At 45.7% G+C, this 14,054-nt stretch overlaps 1 protein-coding gene across 2 annotated transcripts in view; it reads left to right on the top strand.

Moving 5' to 3' along the window:
- RASGRF2 (Ras protein specific guanine nucleotide releasing factor 2) overlaps positions 1-14,054 on the top strand; it is an 888,178-nt gene that overhangs the window by 384,220 nt on the left and 489,904 nt on the right. For both annotated transcript variants that reach the window (XR_003852277.1, XM_029574148.1), the window contains exon 9: positions 6,378-6,496. Coding sequence is in view for 1 of the 2 variants with exons in the window: in XM_029574148.1 (XP_029430008.1) it covers positions 6,378-6,496 (119 nt within the window). In the remaining variant the exon portion in view is untranslated. The remainder of the gene's footprint in view (positions 1-6,377; positions 6,497-14,054) is intronic.

The following is a 14,054-nucleotide window of genomic DNA, read 5'->3' as shown; positions in this document are numbered from 1 at the left end:
CCGGTCCAAGTACAGATCCCTGAGGCACTCCACAGTTTACCCTTTTCCACTGAGAAAATTGACCATTTAATCCTACTCTCTGTTTCCTGTCTTTTAACCAGTTTGTAATCCACGAAATGACATCGCCTCCTATCCCATGACTTTTTAGTTTTCGTAGAAGCCTTTCATGAGGGACTTTGTCAAACGCCTTCTGAAAATCCAAATACACTACATCTACTGGTTCACCTTTATCCACGTGTTTATTAACCCCTTCAAAAAAATGAAGCAGATTTATTAGGCAAGACTTCCCTTGGGTAAATGCATGTTGACTGTGTCCCATTAAATCATGTCTTTCTATATGCTCTACGATTTTGATCTTCAGAATAGTTTCCACTATTTTTCCCGGCACTGAAGTCAGGCTCACTGGTCTATAGTTACCCGGATCGCCCCTGGAGCCTTTTTTAAATATTGGGGTTACATTGGCCACCCTCCAGTCTTCAGGTACAATGGATGATTTTAATGATAGGTTACAAATTTTAGCTAATAGATCAGAAATTTCTTTTTTGAGTTCCTTCAGAACCCTAGGATGCATACCATCCGGTCCAGGTGATTTGCTACTCTTTAGTTTGTCAATCTGGCCTATTACATCTTCCAAGTTCACAGTGATTTCGTTCAGTTCATCTGAGTCATCACCCCTGAAAACCATCTCTGGAACTGGTATCTCCCCAACATCCTTATTAGTAAACACGGAGGCAAAGAATTCATTTAATCTTTCTGCAATGGCCTTATCTTCCCTAAGAGCCCCTTTAACCCCTCTGTCATCTAATGGTCCAACCGACTCCCTCACATGTTTCTTGCTTTGAATATATTTTAAAAAGTTTTTATTATGAGTTTTTGCCTCTATGGCCAACTTCATTTCAAATTCTCTCTTCGCCTCTCTTATCAATGTTTTACACTTACCTTGACAATGCTTATGTTTTAACCTATTTTCTTCAGATGAATCCTTCTTCCAATTTTTGAAGGATGTTTTTTTGGCTAAAGTAGCCTCTTTCACCTCACCTTTTAACCATGACGGTAATTGTTTTGCCTTCCTTCCACCTTTCTTAATGCGCGGAATACATATGGACTGCGCCTCTAGGATTGTATTTTTAAACAATGTCCAAGCCTGTTGAACACTTTTAACCTTTGCAGCTGCACCTTTCAGTTTTTTTCTAACTATTTTCCTCATTTTATCAAAGTTTCCCTTTTTAAAATTTAGTGTTAGAGCTGCAGATTTACTTATTGTCCCCCTTCCAGTTATTAGTTTAAATTTGATCATGTTATGATCACTGTTGCCAAGTGGCCCCACCACTGTTACTTCTTTCACCAAATCTTGTGTTCCACTAAGAATTAAATCTAAAATAGCTCCCTCTCTTGTTGGTTCCTGAACCAATTGCTCCATGAAGCAATCATTTATTACATCCAGGAACTTTATGTCTCTAGCAAGTCCTGATGTTACATTTACCTAGTCAATATTGGGGTAATTGAAATCTAAGACCACAAAATAAATAATGAGCAAGGACTGCACTTCAAGCAAAATCGCAATGTACATATAGTGCAGGAGGATGTGTAATCCTGACAAAACTGATTCAAACAGTCTTATAAAACAGGATGTCTTTTATTTTTCCAATATGGCAACTCCACAAGGTTATACGAGCACCGGCTTAATGGCGTCCCCCGACACGGTCCCGTGTTTCGCCGCGGGCTGCATCGGGGGGGATCGCCACCGCTGGAATTCACACAAAAGCTAGAACATAAACAAATTAATAGAAAGTCAGAATAATAATAGGGACTTACAACCGACCATAATAAATTCCACACAAGCATAACATACCTGACAGCAGCGATTTGACAGTGACAGGGAGCGCAACGCCCTTCAAACTTGACAGGTATTTAAAGGAGACAGAGGCGCCAAAAACTACAGGGAAGGGGAACCACGTGAGTGAAAGAGAGAAATTCATTGGTTCCCCTTCCCTGTAGTTTTTGGCGCCTCTGTCTGCTTTAAATACCTGTCAAGTTTGAAGGGCGTTGCGCTCCCTTCAAACTTGACAAAACGCTGCTGTCAGGTATGTTATGCTTGTGTGGAATTTATTATGGTCGGTTGTAAGTCCCTATTATTATTCTGACTTTCTATTAATTTGTTTATGTTCTAGCTTTTGTGTGAATTCCAGCGGTGGCGATCCCCCCCCGATGCAGCCCGCGGCGAAACACGGGACCGTGTCGGGGGACGCCATTAAGCCGGTGCTCGTATAACCTTGTGGAGTTGCCATATTGGAAAAATAAAAGACATCCTGTTTTATAAGACTGTTTGAATCAGTTTTGTCAGGATTACACATCCTCCTGCACTATATGTACATTGCGGTAATTGAAATCTCCCATTATTATTGCACTGCCAAATTGGTTTGCTTCCCTGATTTCTCTTAGCATTTCATCATCTGTCTGAACATTTTGTCCAGGTGGATGGTAGTATACTCCTATCACTATACTCTTACCCAACACACATGGGATTTCTACCCATATAGATTCTACTGGCTACTATGTCCCTGAAGGTCTCGTCAATGTACCTCTCTGTCTCCCTCAGCTCCTCCAAGTCTGCTACTCTAGCCTCCAGAGATCGGACTTGTTCCCTGAGAGCCAGGAGCTCTTTGCACCGAGTGCACACATATAATCTCTCACCGGCGGGTAAAAAATCATACATGTGACACTCAATGCAAAAGACTGGAAAGCCCCCCTCTTGCTGCTGGACTGCTGCCTTCATCTTAGTATTATTGAGTTTCTAGTTAAGTTTAGGATACTAAGGGAGATGGAATGAGAGTACTTTAAATTTACAGGTGAATTTAGTAATTAATCAGCTAGTGTCCTACAAGGGGATAATTAAACTTTCAATAAGGGCTGGTACAATATTATGTTTTAGATAAGACCCTGATTGATTTTTAATGAGAAAGTGTCTTGTGCCTAAAAATCGGGGTTGAGTGGGTGGGAAAGACAGACACTAGAATTAACTATCTCTGGCTTGCTTATTACTTCAGACACACACAAACTCTAAAGAATATATCCCTTAATTTCACCATTCACCAAACTTTTATAAGCCCAAAGATTTCTGAAAACTATACTTACCAATCCTCTTAAACCACGGTTAAATTAATCTTCACTCAATCAAAGGAGGGATTTGAGAGTCAATCCCTGGATAACTTGCGGTGACCTCTGGACTCCTCTCCCAGGGATGCTGGGAGCAGTATGCAGATGAGCCTTCCGGTCCGCCTCTACTGCAAACCTTGCGGGGCCTCTGGAAGCTGGGGCATGGAAGTCAATCCCTGGATCACTTGCGGTGACCTCTGGACTCCTCTCCCAGGGATGCTGGGAGCAGTATGCAGATGAGCCTTCCGGTCCTCCTCTACTGCAAACCTTGCGGGGCCTCTGGAAGCTGGGGTGTGGAAGTCAATCCCTGGATCACTTGCGGTGACCTCTGGACTCCTCTCCCGGGAGGAGTCTAAATAAATAAATAAAATAAATGCTGGGAGCAGTATGCAGATGAGCCTTCTGGTCCTCCTCTACTGCACAATTATCTCATTCATGTGGTTTTTGGTGGATAGCCTGAAAACCAAAGTGCTTGTGGCATCATTTAGAAAAGTTTGTTAAGCCTTACTTTACTTTTTCTTCATTTGCCTGTCTACTGGAGTTTATATTCAGACCTGAATGAGCATATTCAGTCTACCAATTATTGCAGGAGGTAGGGAAACGGACTGACTAGGTAGATCTCATGGTCTATATCTTCCATTAATATTTAACCAGAAGGGCCTGTGATTCCAGCATGTCATAGACAGTCAAACCTGAATGTACACTATACTGAAAAAAATCAGTTACAGTCTGAGAGCTCGAAGTTCTCCTACTGCTAGAACCAACTCATAGCAATATGGTATGTGAGCAGCCTTCATTTTCGTAGTAAAAAAAACTAACCCCCTGTGTGTAAATTTTTTCATGGAACAAATCTAAATGATTTGACTATGAAAATATTGACTGTTATTGGATTTAACTTGTACTTCAACAACAAGGATTTGTAATTGTTCTACCTCAATTTCAAAAATTCAGTATATAAATATTTTTATGTGGGAAGGGGACAATATAGTTGCAGACCAGAATAAACTAATCATTATTGTTAAATATTTATGGAAGGAAATGTCAGCTAGTAGTTAGAACCGTTAACTACAAGTTTGGTTACAAAGACTTTTCCCATTCTGTGTTTTACGGAAAAAAATAAACAGTAAGTCCTTCATAGAGTTAGGAGGACTACTCAAATTCATGAATTCAGATCCCGTTCTTCTACTAACTCTGACTCTATGTAACCTCGTGCAAGTCATTTTACCTGCCATCTGCTTCAGTGTTTCCTGTCTGTAAATTAGAAACTAAAATAATAGTATTATCTTTCCTGTCTTCTTTGAAAGATGGCATGCAAATTGGGCACTAAGATGGACAAAATATCTAAAGAGTACTGCAAAGCCCACTTAACACATGTCTACCAGGGCTTTACCACAAAACACAAGATAAAAATCCATAAGGTCTCTATAGTTGTCAAAATAGTAAGTAAACTGGGGCAATTGTGAACGAACTGGTCTTACGTTGGTAAGAACTAGTTCAAGAATAAAAGCCAACTGACTTAATCACATCCCCAGCCTAAAATCCTGTAACCTGCTAAGCATTACTTAAAATCTATATAATTACAAAAAAATAAATGGCTCAACTAGACCTGCTAGCTCTGACCCACTCGGTGCAGGGTGGGGGAACACAGATTCTGTGAAAAAGGGGACATGACTTCTGAATCAGATTCATCCTTTGCCCCCTTCGCCTCTTTTACAGGAGAGCCACTTCTCTTGCAGAACAGTTGAACCCCAGAGCAGAGCGCAGCCCTTTGGTTGCTCTCACTGGGTTCCTTCAAGATGTTTCTAAGTGTTCTTCAACAAGAACTCACTCCTTTGCCCCTACTAATGACTTGTGGAATCACCATTTAGAGAACTCTTACCATCCTGTCACTCCTTGTTTGACATTGCTTCCCAGACCCTCCCATACTGCCACATTTCCCATTCTAATGTATGTAAGCCTGATAGGCATCACATCTGTATATAGGGTATAAAGAACTAGGGATGTGCATTCATTTTTGCTGAATTGGAAAATTTCAAAGATATTGTCCAATTCGGCATGGGTCGGAGGACCCGAATCCCGAGACGGGGAAAATTTGTTGTTCGGGTTAGCACGGGGGGGGGGGGGGGGCACATTTATTTAAAAAGAAAAAGCCCAAACCCACCCCAACCCTTCAAATTTAGTTAATTACAACTCCCCCCATCCTCTCGCCCCCCCCCCCCCCCCAAAACTTGCCTAAAGTCCCTGGTGGTCCAGCGGGGGTCCCGGGAGCGATCTCCTGCTCTTGGGCCGTCGGCTGCCAGTGAACAAAATGGCACCGGTGGCCCTTTACCCTTACCATGTGACAGGTGCTAACCGGTGCCATTGGTCGGCCCCTGTCACATGGTAGAGGCGGGCCATCCATTACTCCTTTCCATGGTAAGGGCAAAAGGCCACCAGTGCCATTTTGTTTACTGGCAGCCGATGGCCCAAGAACGGGAGATCACTCCCAGGACCCCCGCTGGACCACCAGGGACTTTAGGCAAGTTTTTGGGGGGTCGGGAGGGTGTGTGTGTGTGGGGGGGGGGTTGTAATTAACTAAATTTGATGGGTTGGGGTGGGAGGTTTTTTTCTGTTTTTTTTCGGCGAAAATTGCCGAGCAAAAAAAAAACCGACCCGTGGAAAAATGAAGTTTTCCACGGGTCGACCAACCCGAAGCCCAACCCAGCAGAAAAAAAACGAAGCACATCCCTATAAAGAACTTATCTCAGTAACAAATCCATTGCTGGCATTCTAGTCGAGAGGAAACTACATCACACACACACACAGAGTCTGAGGGACTGTTGCATCCAGGACATCATGAAAACCTTCCTTTGCAGCATCCCCATCTCTGAACAGATCCTAAAGACCAGAAAGCAGGTTTGGGATTCTAACACAGATTTCTCTCATGAATCATCTGTCTAGCCTCAGAGTGCCAATTTTAAGAGCTTCTTAATCATTAGCAAATGCCAAATTTTACTCTTCAATTAATCATTTGTAGCCTGGTAAAGTCTCTTTTGTAAGGGTTTTTCACATGTTGAGCACATGAAAAATATCCTTGGTGAATAGGGTTTTCAATGTTAACATTTAAAATGGGGCTTTGAGTTCAATTTCTTTACTTTCTTTTGATGTGCTTGCATCCATTTTCTGTAAAATAGAATGTATAGCATGTGTTATATCATTTAAAATAAAGCTTTATGATGCAGGGTAATGCATGATGAAGTGAGTGATACAGAAAACATCCGGAAGAATCTTGCTATAGAGAGAATGATAGTGGAAGGATGTGACATATTGTTAGACACCAGCCAGACTTTTATACGCCAAGGTAAGTCTGATACCTAAAATAAATGATAATAGCTCCATCACCGACACTATACACTTGTGTATCAACACAGTCACCTTGTATTCTAGGTAACAGATAGCTTTGAGAACTGACTAAGCTGTAGCTCTGCAATATGTGAGATGAAACTCCAGGAAGGATCATTGCAAGCTGCAAAATACTATGACAAAGCATCATCCAGATTAGTCCCTATGAAACATATCAACTGAACTACTGCTGCAGTGAGACATTTTTCATCATGACAAAATAAAACCTTAGTAATAATACACAAAGATGTGCTTTGGCTACGGATTCTTAGAGAGTAATTTTATCACACAATTCCGCTTTGAAAATATGAGGGGTTGTCTCGAACTGTGCACGGTCTTATAAGCAGAAAGCTACTCCCTGCTCAGAAATGGTGTAATGTTCTGCATGTAGATTTATGTGCATACTTTTGAAAATCATGTGAAATCGTGTTTTGTGTGCACTTCTGCATGCATAACGCCCCTGGTTGATTTTCAGAACACCACTTGCATGCGTAAAACAGGGTTTTATATACCTAAGTCATGTTGAAAATCAACCCCTTAATGCAAGGGTCCCCAAAACTCAGTCTTCGAGGGTCACAAACCAATCAGCTTTTCAGGATTTCCACAGTGAACATGCATGAGATCTATTTGCATATACTACCTCCATTGTATGCAAATAGATCTCATGCATATTCAATCTGGAAATCCTGAAAACTCGACTGGGTTTTAGCCCTCAAGAAGGGACTCCTGCCTTAATGAGTAGTAAAAAGTACTGGTATCTTTTTAATTGGAATCAAGCAGTAATGTCACACAGTGATGTCAGGTGTAGCTAACAAAGAGATACATGACAGGAGCTCATGTAATTGTAATTATACATACTTGTAAGTGTAATTATAACATTCTGGCATGCCAGGTAGTCATAGGTCAGCACTTTCTCCTCCGTTCTGTAACCTAAAGAAGGTAGCACAGTTTGAAGGGGGCCTGCGTTCACCAGCTTAGCAGAATGTGACAAGAAGGGAGCAATTTATTCCTGCTAAGTGGACCTTTTGTAGGATGTGTGTGTGTGTGTCCTTTGAAGAGAACCAGACATCCCGACCTCCAACCTAGTCCCTCCAAAATACTTGTATCATGAGCAGTTTCAAAACTTGTGGCTTCACTCTGCTAATATTGTGAATTGAGGAGTTAGAACAGGCCCATATGTTTTTTGAAACTGTGTGTGGTACTGACATTAAAGAGGTGTGGCATGCTGGCCAGGTGAGTGTTGTGTACACTGTTTGGCAGACATGCTGGGGATTACTCATTTCTGTTCGAGAAATATGATGCCAGGCAATACCTCTAACTCAGCTGGAGGGGCTGTATGCACAGGGGTTTAGAACAGCAAATCTCTCATGAAAATATATTTATAGTTTGTTTATTTGGATTTATTATCCAACTTTCTTACTTAGAAATTCATCCAACTCTGGGTACATACAACATGTTAGAATGGCAACATATGGTCAGAAACTAGTGGTGGTAGCAGTATAATAATTCAAGTCTGAAGAAGATGGACAGAAAGTACTAGACTTGAAATAAGTAAACAACATCTCAGTAAAACACAAGGCAAATTCAAGGCACTTGTATATGGTGCCATGCAGTTTACAGCAGTTCATTTTAATGCTAATCCATGGGGGGGGGGGGGGGGGGGGGGGGGGGGGGGGGGGTGGTTCATAAATCTGCCCAGCCTGCTGATTTAAACATTAGGAATAGCCTAGTGTTTAAATCAGCAGGCTGGGAAGCCAGGGTTCAAATCTCACTGCTGCTCCTTGTGAACTTGGGCAAGTTAAATTACTCTCCATTACCTTAGGGGTAGATTTATCAAAATGCAGTAAGTACCGCATGCGATAGCAAAAGGGGTGTGTTTTATACTAATATAGCATTTATCACAATTTGCGCTAATTACCTGTGCGAAGAGCTAAGTTAGCACAAATTGCGATACCAATTTCTCTCTCTCTCTCTCTCTCTCTCTCTCCAAGGCTCTGGACCCGTTAATTCAACCTGAAATAGGACTTACGGGAGACATCGCAAATGGCGATGAAACCTTACCGCACGGTCACAGCAGCTAATGCAATTCAAAGAGGTGTAGTTAAAATCGGCGTTACAGCTGTGCGATAGCTCTTCGCAGACAGGCTAACCCAGCCCACTCTCCGCCCCTAACTCCTCCTATTTTCTGAATTTGCATCGCACCATATGATATGGTGCGATCGCATGTGTTAAACACATTTTCGCATGCGGTAAAGGCTTATCACATGCGTTAACGGGGTTTTTCGCATGCAATAAGCCCTTAATGCATGCGAAAACGCCTTATCGCATTTTGATAAATGACCCCCTTAGAAACTCACAGGGTCATTCATCAAAATGTGTTATGGTGTTAACGCCATAACAAATGCAATAATAATGCTAGAACATGGTGTGAATGCAAATGTTTGGAAGGAGTGGGATTTATGAAAATGAGGGGCAATATCACACCGTGCTTTAGCATAATGCATGCTATCGCACTGTTTTAACGCCGGAAATAACTACACCTTTTTTTCCTGGCGTTAAGCTGTGCAATGTACACAAAATGGCCATAACACAGTTTAAAATAAATTTTTAGAATTGCATTTTGGCCATTGTGAGGCTTGGGGGGGGGGGGGGGGGGAGAGACAGAAAGAGCCTCTGGGGAGGCCCTCACAGTGTGCAACTATTTTTCTCACAGGACAAGCAGGATGGTTGTCCTCACAAATGGGTGACATCGAGGATGGAGCCCACCACGGAAAACGTCTGTCAAAGTTTAATAGAACTTTGACTGGCCCCTACTGGGCATGCCCAGCAAGGCACTGACGCTGCAGCCAGCAGGGGTCTCCCTTCAGTCTTCTTTTTTCCGCGCAGCAGTTGCCACGCGGTGAAAGGAGCTCTCTAACCACATTCCTGACAGGAATTTGGAAATTAATTTCCTAAGAAAATTTGCCCCTCAGGGGTCTCCCTTCGACAAATTTTTTAGTCATCTTACGGAACCCGGTAAGTTTTTTGCCTTCTTCCATCGACTGCCGTCGAATTTGGCCCTCGAGGCCTGTTGGCACTTACCGATCCCCAGCCTAAATTTTGGCTTCCAGCCATGGCAACGGGGTTCCGTCGTTGTCCGGATTGTACCCGGACTATGTCCATCACAGACCCCCACAGGGTTTGTGTAATGTGTTTGGATAGTAGGGATGTGAATCGTTTTAGGACGATTAAAATTATCGTCCGATAATTTTAATATCGTCTTAAACCGTTATGGAACACAATACAATAGAGATTCTAACGATTTATCGTTATAAATCGTTAGAATCGTGAGCCGGCACACTAAAACCCCCTAAAACCCACTCCCGACCCTTTAAATTAAATCCCCCACCCTCCCGAACCCCCCCCCAAATGACTTAAATAACCTGCGGGTCCAGCGGCGGTCCGGAACGGCAGCGGTCCGGAACGGGCTCCTGCTACTGAATCTTGTTGTCTTCAGCCGGCGCCATTTTCCAAAATGGCGCCGAAAAATGGCGGCGGCCATAGACGAACACGATTGGACGGCAGGAGGTCCTTCCGGACCCCCGCTGGACTTTTGGCAAGTCTTGTGGGGGTCAGGAGGCCCCCCCCAAGCTGGCCAAAAGTTCCTGGAGGTCCAGCGGGGGTCAGGGAGCGATTTCCCGCCGCGAATCGTTTTCGTACGGAAAATGGCGCCGGCAGGAGATCGACTGCAGGAGGTTGTTCAGCGAGGCGCCGGAACCCTCGCTGAACGACCTCCTGCGCCATTTTCCGTACGAAAACGATTTGCGGCGGGAAATCGCTCCCTGACCCCCGCTGGACCTCCAGGAACTTTTGGCCAGCTTGGGGGGGGCCTCCTGACCCCCACAAGACTTGCCAAAAGTCCAGCGGGGGTCCGGAAGGACCTCCTGCCGTCCAATCGTGTTCGTCTATGGCCGCCGCCATTTTTCGGCGCCATTTTGGAAAATGGCGCCGGCTGAAGACAACAAGATTCAGTAGCAGGAGCCCGTTCCGGACCGCTGCCGTTCCGGACCGCCACTGGACCCGCAGGTTATTTAAGTCATTTGGGGGGGGGGGTTCGGGAGGGTGGGGGATTTAATTTAAAGGGTCGGGGGTGGGTTTTAGGGGGTTTTAATGTGCCGGTTTTGCGATTTTACGTTTTTTCGATTTTTCACGATTTTTCACGATATTTTACCCCCCCAAATGGCAACAATACGATTCCCTCCCCCTCCCAGCCGAAATCGATCGTTAAGACGATCGAGGACACGATTCACATCTCTATTGGGTAGTGAGCATGATGTCCTGACTTGCACCAAATGTGCCTTAATGACACCCAAGGGTCGCAAAGCCAGGATGGAGAAGATGGGGCTCCTCTTCCATGCACCCACCCCAACGCCATCGATAGCATTGACGTCATCGGAACCGGCACCGTCGAAGTTGTACCATCATCGTCAACCCTCCGGTGACCGTCCGCCATCGATCGCTTCTCGGCCGTCGACTCCCGTCCCTTCCCCGGATGGGCGAGGGGATCGGAAGGAAAAGCACCGCCATCGACGGCACAAGTCTCGGCCTGTCGAGGATCCACAGCCATCGACCTCTGCTCAAGCCGAGCCACCGACGAAGAAGCCGCGAACAGACCGGACGCCCTCCATGTCTCGTTCGCCAGCATCGAGGAAACCCTCACCCTCTCGGGGTGTGGGGGCCGTGATCCCACCGGTTACGGTGGTCCCTCCGGCCCTGCCTCAGCCTCCCTCTCCCGTCGAGCCGGGTATGGTTACCCCTGGTCTCCGGGCAGAACTGGACCGGCTGGTCCAGGAGGCCATCGAGAAAGCGATGAAGAAATTACAACCTCCATCGGTACCGTCTCTGGCACCGGTTCCAGTGCCGCCCCCGGCACCGACGCCGGCACCGGCTTCGCCACCGAGGAGAGAACCGGCCACCGAGCCGTTGATACAAGCGCTAGCACCGCTACTGAGCCGCATGGAGGCACTCATGACGGCCCTTCCATCGGTGATTCCAGTGCCATCGACAACACCACCGTCTCCGACTGGTTTCTCATCGGCAGGAGAAACACCGTTTCGAATTCCCCCTTCTGGGGTAGTTCCATCGGTACCTTCTGGTATATCTCCACCGATTTATCCTTCAGCTCCATCGATTCCGCGCCAGGCACCGATTCCATCGGCAGCACCGAAGCCATCGATGCCATTTCTGGTTCCACCTACCGCACCGATTCCACCTCGGTTTCCATCGATGCCTTCAGAGCCTCAGCCAGGTCCATCAGGGCTACAAGCCCCACATGATCCCTACGATACCTGGGGTGATGATGATGATACCTCTTCTGACACAGATTTGCCTTCGCCACCATCTCCTACAGAGAGTAGAAAAAGATCTCCTCCTGAGGATCTATCTTTCATTAATTTTGTGAAAGAGATGTCAGAAGTTGTACCTTTTCAACTACAATCTGAAGCTGATGACAGACACCAGATGATGGAACTACTTCAATTTCTGGATGCTCCAAAAATCATCGCTTCCATCCCTATACACCAGGTGTTTTTGGATCTGCTCAAGAAAAACTGGGAATCTCCTTCATCGGTGTCACCAGTTAACAAGAAAGCTGACTCCACATACCTTGTCCAGTCAGCACCAGGCTTCCAAAAACCTCAACTGGATCATCGCTCTGTTGTGGTTGAGTCCGCGCAGAAGAAGGCCAAGCGTCTTAAGCCGCACTCTTCTACCCCACCTACCAGGGACAACAAATTCCTAGATAGTGTGGGACGGAAAGTGTATCATGGAGCTATGTTGATTTCACGCATAGCTTCATATCAACTTTACATGACTCAATACAACAGAGCCATCCTTAAGCAGATGCAAGACTATGCTGACACGTTGCCGGACCAATACCAAGCGCAGCTTCAAGCCCTTCTTCACAAGGGATTTGAGGCAGGGAAGCACGAAATTAGGACTGCCTACGACATTTTCGATGCTTCCACGAAGGTTTCAGCCACAGCCATCTCAGCCAGACTTTGGGCTTGGTTAAAGTCATCCAACCTTCGCCCAGAGGTCCAAGATCGTCTTGCTGATTTGCCCTGCTTAGGCGACAATTTGTTTGGAGAGCAAATTCAACAGATTGTGGCGGAGTTAAAAGACCACCATGAGACGTTGAAACAACTCTCATCTGTCCCACCTGAGGTGACCTCCAAGCAACCGCAAAAGAAGGACTCTAAGAAGTCGTTCTTTCGACCACGCCGCTACTACCCTCCGTCAACTAGGGCTCGTCCTGCACGGTCCTCTAACAGGCCTCAGCCTCGTCAGCCGAGAAAGCAAAGACCTACTGTAGCCCCACCTCCTGGGCCTGCGGCGGGCCTTTGACTTCCCTGTATTGAGCACATGCCAACTCCCTCTTCCACACATCCCTGTGGGAGGTCGGCTGTACCACTTCTTACCCCGTTGGAAACAGATTACCTCAGATCAGTGGGTGCTAGCAATTATCGCACAGGGTTACCACCTCAACTTCATAACACTTCCGCCAGACTCCCCGCCCCTTCAGGCATGGAGTCTAACCAGCCATTTGACTCAATTACATCAAGAAGTATCCCTTCTTCTACAATCAAATGCTATAGAACCCGTCCCTCCTTGTCAACAAGGGAAAGGATTCTATTCCAGATACTTCCTAATACCAAAGAAATCAGGGGGGTTACGTCCAATTCTGGACCTTCGGGCCCTCAACAAGTATCTGCAAAAAGAGAAGTTCAAGATGGTAACCCTGGGCGCCTTGCTCCCTCTGTTGCAAAAGGGGGATTGGCTGTGCTCTCTCGACCTCAAGGACGCTTATACCCACATTGCGATAACACAATCTCATCGCAAGTATCTGCGTTTTCTGATAGGCCACGACCATTATCAATACCGGGTACTACCTTTCGGGCTGGCATCTGCTCCACGAGTCTTTACCAAATGCCTCGTAGTAGTAGCAGCATTTCTCAGGAAGGAAGGTGTCCACGTCTACCCCTATCTGGACGATTGGCTAATCAGGGCCTCCACCCCTCAAATTGCGCAATCCTCCCTAAAGTTAACAATTCACACACTCCTCTCCTTAGGGTTTCTTGTCAATTACGAGAAATCTTGCTTGGTCCCATCTCAGACCTTATCCTTCATTGGAGCAGACTTGGACACCTTACAGGCAAAAGCCTACCTTCCACTTCAACGAGTCCAAACTCTCATGTCTCTAGCTTGCCAGCTCCAGTCTCAACACACTGCCACAGCTCGCCAATTCCTCATCCTCCTAGGACACATGGCATCCTCGGTTCAAGTTACTCCCTTGACCCGACTAGCCATGAGAGTAACGCAATGGACTCTGCGACACCAATGGCTTCAAGCTTTCCAGCCTCTGTCCTACATCGTCACAGTTACACAAGCGCTACGCCTGTCTTTAACCTGGTGGACGACTCAAGTCAATCTCCTTCAGGGCTTACCCTTTCTCCTCCCAGATCCACAGGTAATCCTAA

Source organism: Rhinatrema bivittatum, chromosome 1 (assembly GCF_901001135.1).
Source record: "Rhinatrema bivittatum chromosome 1, aRhiBiv1.1, whole genome shotgun sequence".
NCBI classification, from domain to species: Eukaryota; Metazoa; Chordata; class Amphibia; order Gymnophiona; family Rhinatrematidae; genus Rhinatrema; species Rhinatrema bivittatum.
Note: the sequence above shows the minus strand (reverse complement) of the source record. Positions and strands in the feature narration are given on the sequence as shown.